The sequence below is a fragment of the Diabrotica undecimpunctata genome, chromosome 6, assembly GCF_040954645.1.
Source record: "Diabrotica undecimpunctata isolate CICGRU chromosome 6, icDiaUnde3, whole genome shotgun sequence".
Classification (NCBI taxonomy): Eukaryota; Metazoa; Arthropoda; class Insecta; order Coleoptera; family Chrysomelidae; genus Diabrotica; species Diabrotica undecimpunctata.
In genome coordinates this window covers 43,234,578-43,251,458 of record NC_092808.1, presented here as the reverse complement: position 1 = coordinate 43,251,458, position 16,881 = coordinate 43,234,578, and the positions used below count along the sequence as shown (strand labels likewise).

The 16,881-nt window shown below is 32.2% G+C and overlaps 1 protein-coding gene across 1 annotated transcript in view; it reads right to left on the bottom strand.

The window, feature by feature from the left end:
- Nucleotides 1-16,881, bottom strand: part of LOC140444316 (nephrin-like) — a 368,578-nt gene that overhangs the window by 56,313 nt on the left and 295,384 nt on the right. The window contains exons 8-9 of the mRNA XM_072536066.1: nucleotides 13,595-13,807; nucleotides 2,320-2,580 (exon numbers count right to left, since the gene is read on the bottom strand). Of these exons, the coding sequence (XP_072392167.1) occupies nucleotides 2,320-2,580; nucleotides 13,595-13,807 (474 nt within the window). The remainder of the gene's footprint in view (nucleotides 1-2,319; nucleotides 2,581-13,594; nucleotides 13,808-16,881) is intronic.

The following is a 16,881-nucleotide window of genomic DNA, read 5'->3' as shown; positions in this document are numbered from 1 at the left end:
GTAGTTGCCCCCCTCTTCTGTTGAAATCAATAGTCTTAAATGGGTCTTCTCTACTAAGGCTGTCTTTGAATTGAACGATTGCCAAGTCTTTCCTATATCGAAGCCATCTTTTGTCCAGCCATCGGAATTGAACACCATCAGTGTCTTTATTTCTTAGTATCATGCAACCTTTGAGTAAAGATGAGAAATCAAAGATGCCTGTTGGTGACATTTCCATAACAGTGAATTTAGAGCTGCTTGAACGTACAAGTTGCATCCAGTCATGAGGGTGACATATTTGAATGTCAGTTTTCTTCTTATTTTTCTTAATCATACTGTAATCAGTTTCTACTTCCAAGTGAGTGTGACCTGGTACCATAAACATGATCTATTAGCTTAATATTACATGAGGATCTAAGCAAGGCCCACGTAAATATGGCAGATACATGAGAGTTTTGGTTTTGTCCCCCACATGTGTCTGACTAATAAATTGCATGTTCTGTCTCAGGTGGTACGATTGTTTGCAGGAGTTTGTACAGACAAGATGCTATCTGATTTGCCCCTCTACCTGCAACAGATTCATACCACATGTAACAAACATTTTTCCCTGTACTGTTATCATAAACTGTCAAATTAAACGTCCACAGCTCTTATAAAATGCAACAGATAATTTTAAATAGGGTGTTGGTAACCACTGTTGTAGGTCGAAAGTGTATGTCCTTAAATGTGGAACAGTTTTGGTAGTTTCTGTATCTTTCCTTTTTTCATTATACGCTTGATCAGCTTTTATTTGGTGGGATTTGTGGTCTGAAGAGAGTTCTTTCTGGTCATCTGTACAAATTTTTAAGTGCATAATAAAATTATCGCAGGTAAAACATGTATCAAGTTTTGGCTTTTTAAATCCGGGGTTAAGCATTTTAAATTCCTGTGAATAAATTTTGATATATGTGGGCGCAGGTAAGGACTGTTTGAACAATTCGTACATTTTTTTAAAGTTATGTGAGATGGTAAGTACTTCTTCAAAGTGTGTTTTTGTGTGTGACGAATAGTGACTTGAGTACAGTGGAAATGAAAGTATATGATTTTTTATTTCTATTCGTTTTTCTTCACTAATTTTCCTTTTTGGTTTCTTTCCTCTTTTATCTTCTACATCAGTACCTGCGATAATAGATTGAATCTTACTCGCGATAGTTAAAATAGAGTTTTTGCTTTCATCAAAAACATTAAGAAGACAACCACGATAGATAGTCTCCTTATTTCCGTTTATAAAATGAGAATAAACCAAAGTTATTGGCCTGCATTTAACATTGTTCAGATCCATTGTTCTTGGTCGATGTGAAGCAGTTTCTTTCACTTGAATAAGAGATGAATGAACATTTTTTTAACTCGTTTGCGTTAAAGCGATCTTTATATTTCATTCGACATTACTTTAATACTTTGGCTACGCGTGAACGTATTGGTTTTCCTTGTAACGTAAGATAATCTTTTTCTGAATTTCGCTGTAATTTATTGTAGGCTTTGCGTTTCCTTGTGCTTAGTTTTTCTATACGTGCATACTTATAGATTTCACACGGTATAATATTAACGAAAACATTGAAAGTGATAAGAAACGTGATAAACGCAATGTAATCAATACCCAAATTACAAATTCAATGAATAATTTACATAATATCCTTTTTTTATAACTTCCTCAGTCTTTTCGCTTGCCATTAATTTCACTAACCAGTTAAGTCAAACGTTTGGTTAGGTATAAGCCGATCTAAACCAGATAAAAGGACTTGATTGGTTAAATTCATCTCTAAAGGGGATAAAATTGTGAGTATGAAAAGATCACTATTTAATAGGAAACCACATAACATTTGACTTGTCTTTTTTATACCAGCGGTAGGTAATTTTTTTTTAGGTGATTTTAATAGATTCAAAAATTTTCACAAAAATTGACTTGTCTGCTTACATCCGCCGACCACACATATACCCATACATAAACTAAGCCGATTAATGTTTCTTTATGCATTATATTTATAAGGATAATAAGTCAAAAATAACTGTCTGTTATTTATTCTTTAAGTTATGATGAAAATGGATTATAATATATGATAATATGAAAAACAATGTTAAAGAAATAAATGCACTGTGTTGTATAATCTACATGGTTCATTTTTTGTATTTAGGTTCTAAGTAAATAATTAGTAAATCTATAATGTTTATATATTTTCTATATTTCTTTCTTTATCCAGTATATTTATTATATCTGTTACTTCTGAATAAAATACTTTATTTATTTTTGTACTGATTTTTTAACAGATAAATATGCTATTTAGTTAACGGTAATAAACTTACCCTTATTACTAGGTATCACATCAGGATTCTTATCATCTTTATCAAAAAGATCCTCTGATTCAGATCGTAAAGGCAAAGTGACTTTCTCCTTTGAGTTAAAAAAGGACGGACGAAGAGCTCGGGAGCCTTCCCTTCGCGCTGTTCTTATCCTAATAGCCCCCAACACAACAACTGTTACTAGAAGAAGGGCAGTTACGATCCCGACAAGGATGCCTAGAATAGGTGCGATCTCTATATTGTCTTTTGTACCCAATGACAGAACTGAAAGAATATAAAATTTGTTAGTTACATACTTTGGCAAAATGTAATTAAATTTGCGCTTTGTTTAATAATATATTATACATATTGAGCACAACAAAACTTAATTAAAATAATATTAAATACCCATTTACAATTAAACATTTTCAATATTTCAACTTCGTTAATTTGATTCAAAATTTACATCTGAAAGTACCCAAGAGAAAAACAATTTGCAATTTTAACCTATAAATTTATATAACAGTTTAAACGTTACATGGCATTCAATTATAATGAATATAACGCAAAACATTGTTTAGCTATATAGTACAACAAGAAATTGATGAGGGTGTTGCATATATGTAACAGAATCTACTAATTGTACGAGGTGCAAATCAAATACGTCGTTTACTAATAAGGAAAAGACAATAATATTGGTTCACATCATTTCATTAACTCTTTGTACATTTTAATAAATAATATTCAATCCGCTACAGTGTATCAGCTGTCACAAAAAACGTATTCACGATGCGTTTTAGAGAGTTGAAATTTGGTCAGCACAAATTATCCAAATATTTATTTCTTTACTATTTTTTCTCAGTGGTGTTTCGTGAAGACATCTCAAAAGTTTTATCTACATCGAAAATTAAATTTGTTTGAGAAACTTATTTTACAAAATAAAAATGGGTAGATAACAACAAGTTCTCTTAAATAATTTGTTTAGCTAATTAATTAATTTAAAAGGTAAAAGAAATAACGGGTACTTTTAAAAAGAGAACACAAATGAAACTCATAGACACCAATGGAAAATTAATCATTGACACCCAAGAGATGAAGGACAAATGGAGAATATATTTGGAGACACTTTTTCAAGATCAAAGAACGGATTATAGGCATCCATTTTCAGAGAGAATGACGGGCCCGGACATACTTAAATCCGAGGTAGAAGAAGCAATAAAACGGATGAAAAGCAGAAAAGCTGTAGGGCCTGATAATATCGAAGCTGAATTTTTAAAACTCTTGGAGGATGAAGGAATAAATTGGATCACGGCTGTCTTCAATAAAATATACAATACAGGAATCATCCCTGATAAATGGCTAGAATCAGAATTCATAGCGATACCTAAAAAACAGGGGGCTAAAAAGTGCGAAGAATATCGAACAATCAGCCTAATGAGCCACATGTTGAAACTGTTTCTTAGAGTCATCCATGGAAGAATTTATAAGAAGTGCGAGGAACAAATATCAGACAGACAGTTCGGCTTCATTAACGCAGTGGGTACCAGAGAGGCACTTTTCGGAGTACAGGTACTGATTCAAAGATTCAGGGACGTTAACTGCGACGTATACGCGTGCTTGATCGACTATCAAAAGGCATTTGACAGAGTTCAACATCAAAAGATGATAAACATTTTAAAAGAAGCAGACCTGGATGACAAAGACCTCAGAATAATTTCAGAACTATACTGGAATCAGACCGCATACATGAAAATTAACGGAGAAGAAACAGATCACATAAAAATACTACGCGGAGTTAGACAGGGATGTATTCTATCGCCGTTGATATTTAATATGTACTCAGAAAAAATTTTTAACGAGGCTCTTTACGGAATAGACGAAGGCATCCTTCTAAATGGTGAAAGAGTAAACAATGTTAGATATGCCGACGACACCATGGTGATAGCAGATAGTTTAGAGGGACTTCAGAGGCTAATGGACAGAATAAACGAGTACAGTCAACAGTACGGACTAAACATTAATACCCACAAAACCAAAAAAATGATTGTCAGCAAGGAGAATATAAATGGGGCTCATCTATACATTAATGGGACGCAGATAGAGCGAGTAAAACAGTATTGCTACCTGGGAACTATTATAAACGAACAGTGGAGCAATGTACAGGAAATAAAGTGCCGCATAGGAAAGGCAAGAACGGTCTTTAACAAAATGAGCGCCATCTTCAAAAGTCACAACATATCCCTGGATACAAAAATGAGACATTTGAGATGCTATGTTTTCTCTGTGTTGTTCTACGGGGCGGAGGCATGGACGCTTACAGACACCACCGCATTTGAGATGTGGCTTTATAGAAGAATGCTGAGAATATCATGGACAGCAAGGATCACGAACAACGAAGTTCTAGAAAAAATGAAGAAGGAACCAGAGATTGTGTTTACGATCAAACGCATAAAATTGCAATATCTGGGACACGTTATGAGAAATCAGCACCGTTACTCCCTGCTGCAGTCTATATTGCAAGGTAAAGTCAAAGGTAAGCGAGGACAGGGAAGAAGGAGAATATCATGGCTGCGGAATTTAAGAACATGGTTTAAGAAAACCTCAACGGAGCTGTTTCGAGCCGCAGCGAGCAAGGTCATGATTGCCAATATGATTTCCAACATCCGAAACGGATAGGAACCAGAAGAAGAAGAATTAATTGTCAAATAACAATTATACCGATTCTTAGTAAAAACGATTTTTATATTAGTCTTAAACAGGGCTTTACTGTATTGTAGAGACTTTAATATATAAGTAAAGAAATATTCCAATAATGAATATTACTTTGTGACTTAAATTACTGTAATTTAAAATTATATTTCAAATATTGACAAGAATATGACGATTATTTAAATAGTCAGTAATATCTAAACTTTTTGAAAAATATGCTACCTTTGTTATAGGAGAATATTCCTTTACAAGAAAGAGGAGCCAAGTATTACGTAAAATAAGTATCATCCTGAAATACTTCACACCCAAGAAAGCGGCGCCAACACAAACAAAAATCAAAGTCGAAGGACTAAATACGGAATCCACGGAATACCTATACAGAAAAAGAATGTCAATAAAAATCGCTAAGAATAAAATATTAGAAAACGATAACATCGAGGAAAGCTGGGAAAAATAACATAAATAACGCAGTAACAGAATCACCTGGAGAGAGGAAAGTAACGAACACTAACATATCAAAAAAGAAAATATCATGGTTCAGAGAGGAAGTAAAGACAAATTGTGAAGAAAAGAAGAAAAGGTAAAAGAAATAATAGATTAGACTTACTCACAATCAATTTAATTTAACTATCCAGACGACCGGTTTCGCTTTCTACAATATGCAAAGCATCTTCAGGTCTCGATACAAAGTTAAATAAATGCTGAAATAATAAACCCATATTAGGGTGTTGTCTAATAAAGGTAAACAAAGATAGATGATATAAATTACATAAATTACAGTAATTATGCCAATATTACATGTCTGTGGTTTTCCAAAATGAATAAAATGTTTAAGCAGACAAGGTAAGACCCACAAATTGGTAAAATAGTCTATTAAACTGTAATAAATTAATGAATGAACAAATAAATAAAACATTACTTACATGCCGGTACTCTATTAATTGATGGTTGAAAGAACATGGTTCAAACTATCCTGTATTGTTGATTGGAGAACTTAAGTCTGCTATTGTAATTGTTTGACAGTAAACGGGGAAGTTCTTGAGGAGACAGATTTTATCCAATGAAGTAGAGATAGGTGTAATGTAATTGTTTGTTTGATGAAAGTAATGTTCTATACCACTGAGTTTTTTAAAGTTATTTATATTTATTCTAGAGATATATTTATGAAATGTGTGTTATTTATTGAGATTTTATTTTTGAAGGTGACAGTTGTGAGACAATGAATGAGATTAGATGTACAAAATGTGTGGGTGTGCAATAATTCTATCAACTTGTAATTATCAAATTTCTTTGATAAAGTTCTTTTGTAATATGTGGCAAATGGTTGTAAAGTCCAGTATTTAAAGTTAAAAAATTAAAAATTTCACAGAAACATTAAACACACAGAAAACACTTAAAAAGGGGGGACGAAACAGACATTAAATTTAAAAAAGGGGGAGGATTTGAAAGCACTACATCTATTACTTGGAGACAATGAGTTGTTTGTGTTATTTATTAGATTTTAGAGGTAAATTTGACAAATGTAGGTTAAAGTGTGACAGTTTTTCTTCTATTTTAAATACTGTAAGTTAAGTTATCTAGTTTTATGAAATAAGCTGATATTAATAAATTTCTCTAAAATTTTTTAATTTTAGATATCAAAGTTAGTTGATGTGTTAATATTGGCATACTTTAACAAACTTTAAATAATTAAATTTCAATGTAACAATATGAATAATTGAAATACATCTTCTATGATAACTAACTCAGTTTAGTCAAAATTACAGAACAAACTTAAGTGATTATTTGGTAATTTAAATTAAATATGTACATTTGTAATCAAAATGTATAACAAAGTTACAAACTTTCTTTGAAATAATTGTTGGTGTGAGTTATCTGTCATGGTGTGTATAAATATTTTTACATATTTTATTCCAGTTCTGATATGTTAATATGGGACTTAATATTGTTCTGAAGCTATTTTCTTGTGGCATTTTAAATTAATTACTATTTAAATGGGAATAAGCCACAATTAAAGGTTAAAATACGTTTATTGACGTTTCAATTTCCACTTCGGAAATCGTTCGAGAACGATTTCCGAAGTGGAAATTGAAACGTCAATAAACGTATTTTAACCTTTAATTGTGGCTTATTCCCATTTAAATATGGGACTTAAATAATAAGTAGGTAAATTATTGATGATAAAATAATTGATTAATTCAAGAAATTGACTGAATTATTAAGCATTCAATAGTTAGTTGGTAATTCTAAAATCTGACAGTTGGGACCGGAAATTGGTTATACCAACAGGTAAACGGTTCTCTAGTTAAACCGGTGTAGAGCAAATTTATTCTTATTTCAATTTTCCTGTACCATGAGCAGAAATATCATCACACCGACATGAACAATGGTGAGTTTGTATAATAGTTTCTATAACACTTTAACATTTTCAAATTTATAGCAGTTTATAGTTAAAATATAATATTTCTATTTGAAAATGTAGATTTGCATATGATTAGGAATAACAAAGATCCATTTAATTAATACTACTAGTCTGAACGACTTTACAATGTTGTGTTGGAAACTATCAAACCACGTGTTGAATTTGAAATCAAATATTTTGTAAAATGAGTGTATTTCGAAACCAGATGGGATGTAATAATAATTTACATATACAATATTTACAATAACAAGATTAATCTCCTGAACACAACACTCAATTTAACAACCAAAGTCATAACAAATAAACTGAAAATATCTACCAAAACAAAAAAATACAAGTAAAAGTAGAAGAAGAACTAAACGACCCTATTGAAGCTGGCAATGAAATAAGACAAGGAGATTTCCTAAGTTCTCTATTGTTCAACCTGATTATGGATGAAATAATAAAAAAAGGAATTAGTATTTAAATGGGAATAAGCCACGATTAAATGTTAAAGTATGTTTATTGACGTTTCAATTTCCACTTCGGAAATCGTTCTCAAAACATTAGTAAATTAAACAAATTTTGTTTTTTTGTTACTTGGTGAAAAATTCTTCTAATAATTTAATGTTATCTGACTCATTTATATTGACAATTCAGACATATTGTTGGATTGCGTTTCTGGGACGACTTTACTTGTAAGATAGTTCATTCGATTAAATGAAATTAACTTTAACTTGAGAATATCCGTCAGATAAAATTATAGCATGTAAATTATTCGTCTTTAAAAAGACAAACACATGCCATAATGACAGTAAAAAATCTGCTGTTAGTGATTCCATAGTAACTTATGAGGGAAAAACCAGGAAAAAACCTCATAATACTATCCCGACATGGTAAGTATTTGGTCGTGCATTTAGTTTACCTTCAATATACACCAAATTCTGATTTTATATGTTTGTTATTTCATCGACCCATTAATTTTTGTTCTGAGCCCAAAGTCTCATGTATTCAGCATCCCAGATATTTAAACTTTTTAGCTTGAATTATTTGGTCGTTTACTAATATATTTATGTTTGCAGTATTCTTTTTCGTCATTATCATTGTTTTTATTTTCTTTGTATTAATTTTAAGACAATTTTTTTATATCAACACTTAGCAGATTTTGTAGTTTTTCTTCGCTTCTGGCAACAAGTACCGTATCGTCAGCATATCGGATAGTATTAACAATTCTTCCGTTGACTTAAATACCTTCTTTTACCTCATCCAGAGCTCCTGAAAATGTTTCTTCTGAGTACAGGTTATGGCATGAGTATACAACCTTGTCTAACTCCTCTTTGGATTTTTATGGTCTCTCTGTTCACCATCTCCGTTCTAATAAATTCTCCGTTCTAATAAATGCATTTTCGTTCCAATATAGTTCACGTATTATGATTAATCATTGGGATCGATTGTATTATATTTATAATTCTTTGAAACAATTTAAATTTATATTATGGATTTATACTTTGTTTTGAGAATTGAATTGTGGACTGCTCTATGTACATATATGAAGTATCTACAGTTCTCAAATTACTCAATAATAATACGCACGGCTTAAATTATATCAGTATGTGATAATATAATTATATTACAAGGACAATTTAATCGTGTCTATGTAATGAATCCTCAGACGGGCAATTTGAAAGGTGATCGCTACGAGTAATTAATCGCTTTGATTTATTAATGCTTTCTGATTCTGTACTCCACAGATAGTGACGTAGTGATATATACAAGTGAATTAAAGGTCTATTATGGCAGCAGTATAGTATCAAAATTTATGGGATCGAGCTTAATGATGCAGATGTGTTATCAAAAGTTTTAAAAATCGAATTCTCTTACATAAAACTTGTAAAACTACTACTTAATCGAATGAGGATTATAAGAAGGCGTTTAAAATACTTTAAATTATTATATTTCAGCTTAATTTATCTTTTCCTACAGTATGGCGATTATGACAATTTGTTCGTTAAAGCTGTTTTGTTTTTCAATAATTTTTTTTTATTACAGTTAATCGGTAGGTTTATGAAACCAGTTCGAACAAGACTCGAATGCTACAAATAGAAAAACCGATTGGTTATTGTATTTTATGTCTATGTTAGATCATTTAATTGTGGTTATTTTAATATGGAATCTCCTTTTTGCTATGGAGATAACTTTAGCTGTAACTAAGAAGGACGGATACAAGATGCTAACTATTCTCCATTTTTAAGCCTTAATTAAGAAATTTGTTTGAGAAAATGTATTTAACTATTTTAAAATGCATATATTTAAAAAATGTTTTGAGTTAATATCAACATAAAGGAAACTATGTAATTAATAATGAGATTATGCTTAATACGTCTTCTTTTGATTGTACGCAGGAATCAACAAATATTCCAGAAAATTTTCCCGATCTAGGAAAAGACGATCTAAAGGTACATGTGCATCAAGTAATTACAGTGTAATTATATATTATCAAAATGTTAGGGGACTGCAAACAAAATCAAATACCCTTTCTGACTCCGTAACAGCGAATAACTATGATCTTACTGTTTTTTACAGAATCCTCCTTATGTGATAGCATATAAGTATAAAGGCATTTCACAATACAATATATACCAGTGTGATAGATCAAGTTTAACTAATTTAGTTTGTTTTTTTTTTCATTTTTTACTAAGTACTATGAAGAAAAAGATTGAAAAAACCTTTTTATGTAATCAAACTGTGCTGTAATATTTTAAGTTAAATTTAAGGTAAATTGTAAAAACAGGCAAGTCCGTAAATAAACATTACATTACATTACAATGTAGACGTTAGGGATTCTAGCTTCTGAAACTCTTTTTGTCCAGGATGATGACTTCCCAGGTGTAGGCCCGTTTCAATCTGCACACTAGAGGAATGGTGTAGAGAAAACACATAACCCAAGATGTTGTGTTATACCTAGTAAATAGATGGATAATGGGTATAAAAACGCAAACGTAACGAAATCTTTAGTAGTCGTGGAAATGCACACATTTCTATTTCACTAGGAGAAAATATCTCTGTATTTCAAATAATTTGCAGTCTTGTACTGTGCAAGGGAAATTTAGATGATGTGTTTTGAACTAAAAATGATCAATATATGTACTGATAGACAAGCGAACATGGAGGTCCTTAGAAGCCTTAAAATGAAGCCTAGGCTAGCGTGAAAATGCCAAGGAGAACTCAACAAACTGACTAAACATGACAGTGTCAAACTGGTATGATTTTCAGGTCACCTGGGAATAAACAACGATAAAATAGGTGATGAACTTGTCACAAAGTATCAGCTACAAAATATATCGGTTCAGAGGCGATTGTTTGCTTCTTCTTCTTCTTCTTTTTGTCTGCAGCCTTGAAATAAAACTAAAAAGAAATCCATCATTCCGTAAATTGTACGTTCAGTTCATGCAAGAATACAAAGAGCTTAATCACATGATTGCGATAGAAGAAAACGATTATCCTCATCCTGTATACTATATGCCACATCATGGGGTGCTTTGTGAACAAAGTTTGACTACCACACTACGAGTAGTATTTGAATGTTCAGCACCGACTACATCAGGGTTGTCTTTGAACCACATTCAGTGCATCGGGCCTACCTTACAGGATGATCTATTTTCAATACTAATTAGATTTCGCCACAACCGATATGTCGTAACAGCGGACATCGAGAAAATGTACCGCATGATTACTGTTGAGGATGAGTGCAAAAACCTACAAGGAATATTATGGAGGGACGATCCTTCCAAACCAATAAAAACATTTGTTTTTATTTTATTTGTTGAAATTTTGACTATGTTTACAGCTGTTCGAAACGGGTTTGCGGTCGACATATTAAACTAAGTTCTTAGATTATGAAGCCAGCAATTACGTCGCCTTTCCGGTCATTTCTTACCAAAGATTTTTTCTTCAATAATTATTTGAGGAAAACCGTACCTATTATTATTTCTCATAATATGACCAATTTAGCATCACATCTCGAAATCCAGACCATAAAAGTACCAAAAATATTAGTCCGCGGCCGGCATAAAGCATGAATCTCCAAGGGTAGCAATTCTCACTGAGAAAGTATAACATTCCAAAATGTATACTGGATGGATATGGACTAATACGGCTAAAGTTCGGCGGAAAAAAAACAGAAATCAGCTCAGAGTCATAATAGGCTTCCTCCCCAAATATGTGCCAGTCAAGAGAGACCTGCATGCAATGGGGCTATTTCATGAAAATCTAAGCTTTAAACGCCGTAGCAGAGAACCAGAAACAGTCAACCATATTTTACATACACTCTTTCGAGATAACCAAGTTAATCCACAACATGTGCTACCCTTTTTCAAGACCTGTATAGTACAAGTTGGTACAGGCTCTCATATTTTTGAACTGGGTATCATGTATGACCGAAAGATGTACAATACACCAATTGGCTGTAGTACAACCGGTTAAATCATAGGGCTTCCAAAATTAAATAAGGATCCAGCAGGATACGGACAGAGAAGAAACGGAAAAACTATTAAGAAAAAGAATATAAAAAGTCAGTTGGGCATATTTTGTAACGTACCTTTGTAAAGATAACAAAATAACTGGTTCAAAAGAAGTAGTTTCCTGGAGTATAAGTTAGAATATCCTAATGTAAACTAAAAATTTCCAAAAAAAACACTTACTTTACTAGTTATGAACTCAAATTAAAAATTTTGGATGGATTTTAGACTGGCAGAATATCTGCCCTGTTGAATGCTGTAAACAACGAATGCACTGAAAAGGGCTTAACAATCAACGCAAAAAAAAACAAAATGGATGGTGGTCGGAAAAATTAATATCGAAGACTCAGTACTAAGATTAGATAACAAAATCCTGGAAAGGGTGGAACACTTTAGATATCTGGGTACCTGGATTGACTGCAGGGTTGAAAGTGACGAAGAAATTTTGACCAGAATAGAACTCGCACGGAAAAACTTTATTAACTGGCGTTCTGTATTATGCAGTAGAAGTCTGACGTTGACCACACGTCTAAGAGTATTGAAGTGCTACGTCTGGTCCACTTTGTTCTATGGATGTGAAACCTGGACAACAAAAATAAAAAATCTTAACAAATTAGAAGCGTTTGAGTTATGGTGTTACCGTCGCATGCTCAGAATCCCGTGGACAGCACACATATCTAACGAACGCGTGCTAGAGACCGTGCACAAAGAGCGAGAATTGATCAACATCATCAAAATGAGAAAGGTCCAATACTTCGGTCATGAGAGGACCTAAATATTGCTTACTCCGATTAATCATTCAGGACAAAATCGAAGGAAAACGTTGGGTCGGAAGAAAACAACTGTCCTGGCTGCGTAACATTAGACAATGGACAGGTCGAACGGTCGAGGAACTGTTTCATCTAGCTGCCGACCGAGAATCATTTCATCAGCTTGTCAATATGACGATAGCCAACGCTTAAATACAAGCACGGCACACAAAGAAGAAGAAGAAGAATATCTTGATACCACTGTATGGCGAAACCGAGATATTAACACTGAGATGAAATCAAGAATTTGTAAAGCCAGTATAAAACCAATATTAACATATGCATCAGAAACAAGACCCGACATAGCCACAACACTACTCGAATCGTAAAGAGATAAAACACTGAGAAGAATTACAGGATTTAGGCTAAGAGATCGAAAGTAGTATTGGACGACCGGACACAAGACGGAGTGGCAAACTTCCATAGAGGTATCATTCCCCCCAATGAACAAGCAGAATTGCTTATAAAGAGGAAAATGGAGAAGGTAAAAATGTTTCGCTGGCTTTTATTACTGGGAGGAAACGAAAATATTCATACAAATTTAAAAAAATCTATTCCGCATAAAGAATTAGATAAACATTATTGAAATTGAAGAAATGAAATGACTTAGAAAAAATATTATATGTAACCGAAACCAGCAAAACTATAAATTTAAGAAAATATATTACAACGATATTTTTTTAAATTATAACCGGTACACATTTTTTTATAAAAACACGCAAGAAATTATTATTAGTACAAAATTAAGTGTTTGATTTTACTTACTAAAGCGCCAAAGTAAAGGTTTTGAAATTTCAACAATTCCAGCATCAGATTTTAAGAAATCTTACAAAATTCACTCACAGTAACATAAATACACTTACCAGTTTGTTTTTCAGCTATGTTTAACGTAAACCCCTCCAATGGTATTTGTTCACTTTTTCCTTTAGTATTTGCAGCATAAACAATCATTTTTAGAGACTTTCCTGGATCGAGACCGCTCACGATAAAGACGGGAAATTTGGATGAGACATTCGCTAATGAGAGCCCGTTCCCAGAATCATATACTTCTAATATAAAATGTTGTGGAAGGCCACCTAAAATAAATGGTAAACAATTTCAGAATTAAAACCAATACATTTTCTCACAGAAAGCTTAGTTTATAAAGCACATAATTTAAAAAACGTTGACAGTTTCGTTTAGATAACCCTAAAGAATTTTGTTTAAATCTTATCGCCTAAGTCGTCAGAAGTAACATTCAGTTTCCTACTTTTAATATGTAACTAGCTTATTCTTATATAGGTACGATGCATCGACGGTATCAAATGGGAGTTATGACTCTTTTTTACTAGAAACTATAGTATAGAGCCATCAAAATCAGTTTTGGCTAGAAAATTACTTAGTTATAAGGCTTGTCTGTACAAGATTCCCAATTTAAGTAATTTTATATTAATTTTTTTTTAATTTCACTTTTGAAAACATTGATTGATTAAGTCTATCAAAAAATATTTTAAAAATATCATTTTTTGATAGATTTAATCGTATTTAGTATTTAGTAGATTAATTTTTGATGTTTCTTCGCAATAATAACATTTTAATGCTACAGATCTTTTAAAGGTAAGATCATTTACTTAATTGTTTTTCATATTAGATGTATCGCTAATAACACTCTTTTAGATGAACTGATGATGCTCATTAAACAGTGGGCGAAACGTCTTCAAGAAATAGATAAAGTAGCACAACTCTTGTCTTTTTTATCTTCAAATTGACCGAAAACATCCCATTCACTTATGAGTGCACTTTTTTTATATTAAATTAAACGGTCATATTCCTTAAAGATTCCTTAAAGATATATATATATATATATATATATATATATATATAGATATATATATATATATATATATATATATATATATATATATATAGATATATATATATATATATATATATATATATATATATATATATATATATATATATATATATATATATATATATATATGAAAATTACTTCTCATGAAGAACCGCGTTAAGAATTTAAAGCTCGACGTTTCAGTACCCATTTTGGAGCCATTTTCAAGAAGGATACCGTTCCGTTCGAGTTCGGGGTCTCAATCTGCCTACTTCTCTCACTCGTGGCAAACCGTCAAACGGCACTGTGGTCTCAATCTACCTACTCCTTAGTGTCGAGTGATCACTCGATACTGAGGAGTACACTAAGTACGTTTATTGACGTTTCAATTTCTACTTCGGAAATCGTTCTCAAAATACAAACGTTTTGTATTTTTGAGAACGATTTCCGAAGTGGAAATTGAAACGTCAATAAACGTACTTTAACCTTTAATTGTTGCTTATTCCCATTTAAATAGTAACTACTTTAAAATGCCATAAGAAAATAGCTTCAGAACAAAACTCTTTAAAACCACACCCTTCTAAACTCCAAGTATGTCAATTTCATCTCAACACCTATTTGGCGCATGTGAAATTGAACGTATCCTGAAAGAAAGTATACTTGGACCATACTGACAGACAGAATATTTTAGTGTCTTACTAGATGACATATAAACACCAATCTCATAGTACAAAACACAAGGTTCCACGAGAAAAAAAATTCTCCGGCAACTTGTAGTGAGCAAATTGGGTACAAATCCACGAGTTTTAAAGTCAACAGCTGAGGCGTTGTATTTTTGCAGGAAAATATTACTGTCCTGTGTATAGTAGATCTAGACACGCGCAACAAATCACAACTGCCTTAAACTAAACATGTAGAATAACTACTGATTGCATGAAATCCACTCTTCTTCCCTACTGTATCAAACAGATGGTTTCAGATTACAAGAAGACCGTAGATGCGTCTCTCAATATATAATAATAGCGTTTATTGTCCAACAGAATCCATTTATAGGACAAAATACAATACTAAAGTTAAATGAAATATTAATAATTCATAGGTACTAACCAAATAACACATTTTTCGAGTATTTTACTTTAACATAAAGAAACTACTCAATCACCTAGGTAGATTTCAGCCATTGTAGTCAGCTGCTTTAAACTGCAGTGAAATAAATCGCAGTAAGCACTTAAGGAATTATAATAGTTGCCCATGAGAAACAGAGGAGAATTTAACATAAAATTAGTTCTAGCTTGTGTATTTGTGAACGTAATCGAATTTCTCACTGAATAAGATGGAACGTTAAAATTTATTTGTCGAATAATATCAGGGCAGTCAAGTAGATTGTGTAGTAGTCTAGATTCTAATGATACTACGTCCAAACCGCTACACAACTCACTATTGCTGATGCCCCTCTTGGGATATATGCCGTTAATTTTGAAAGACAAAAATGATGGAATATTATCAGGTCCACACGTCATTTTGTCTTTCAATTTCTTACTAGCCAAAATTATCTCAGACTCTAAAATAGAATAAAAATTTAAGTAATCTGCGTTAACTGAGGAAGAGTTAGCCGTGAAATTAATATCTGATGACAGAAAAACACTCTTGAAAAATACTGCAAACGCATTTACAATATTTTGTGGGTCGGAGGTGGTAATGCCATTATATTTCATCACACCAGGAATTCTTGAACTATTATTTTTCGAATGTATGTACGACCAAAACTTCTTGGGGTTGATGGATAAAGCAATTTGAAAATTCTCGACATATTATACATTGTATGCCAAACTGATTTTTGATTTGACAAGGTGTCTTAACCGTTGAAGCTCAAGCAAATTACAATGATTTTTAAATCGATAAAACTTTTTTCTAAACTTTGAGGTGAGTCATCATGCTTCACTTCACAACTAAAATGCGATAAGACCAACTCTAGCAGCCAAGTGATTAACAACATTGTTAAATTGTCTAAGGCCAGTAGAGCCCGCAAAACTTAAAACTACCGAAGTTTTGAAATCAGACATATCATTATCTATAAACCTTGAAACATTGAAATCGCCTAGTACTATGCAGTCATTATTTAAGTAATCAAATTGCCCTAAGCAATCGAGAAAATATTCAAAGTCTACCAAACTTAACCTATCAGGTAAATAAACAACAACTATATAAAAATATTTGTAACCAATCCATACTCGAAACATCACTGCGTAACCACGTTTCCCTTAATGCTATGATGTCGAATTCACAATCACTAACGTTAGCATTAAACAATGAAAT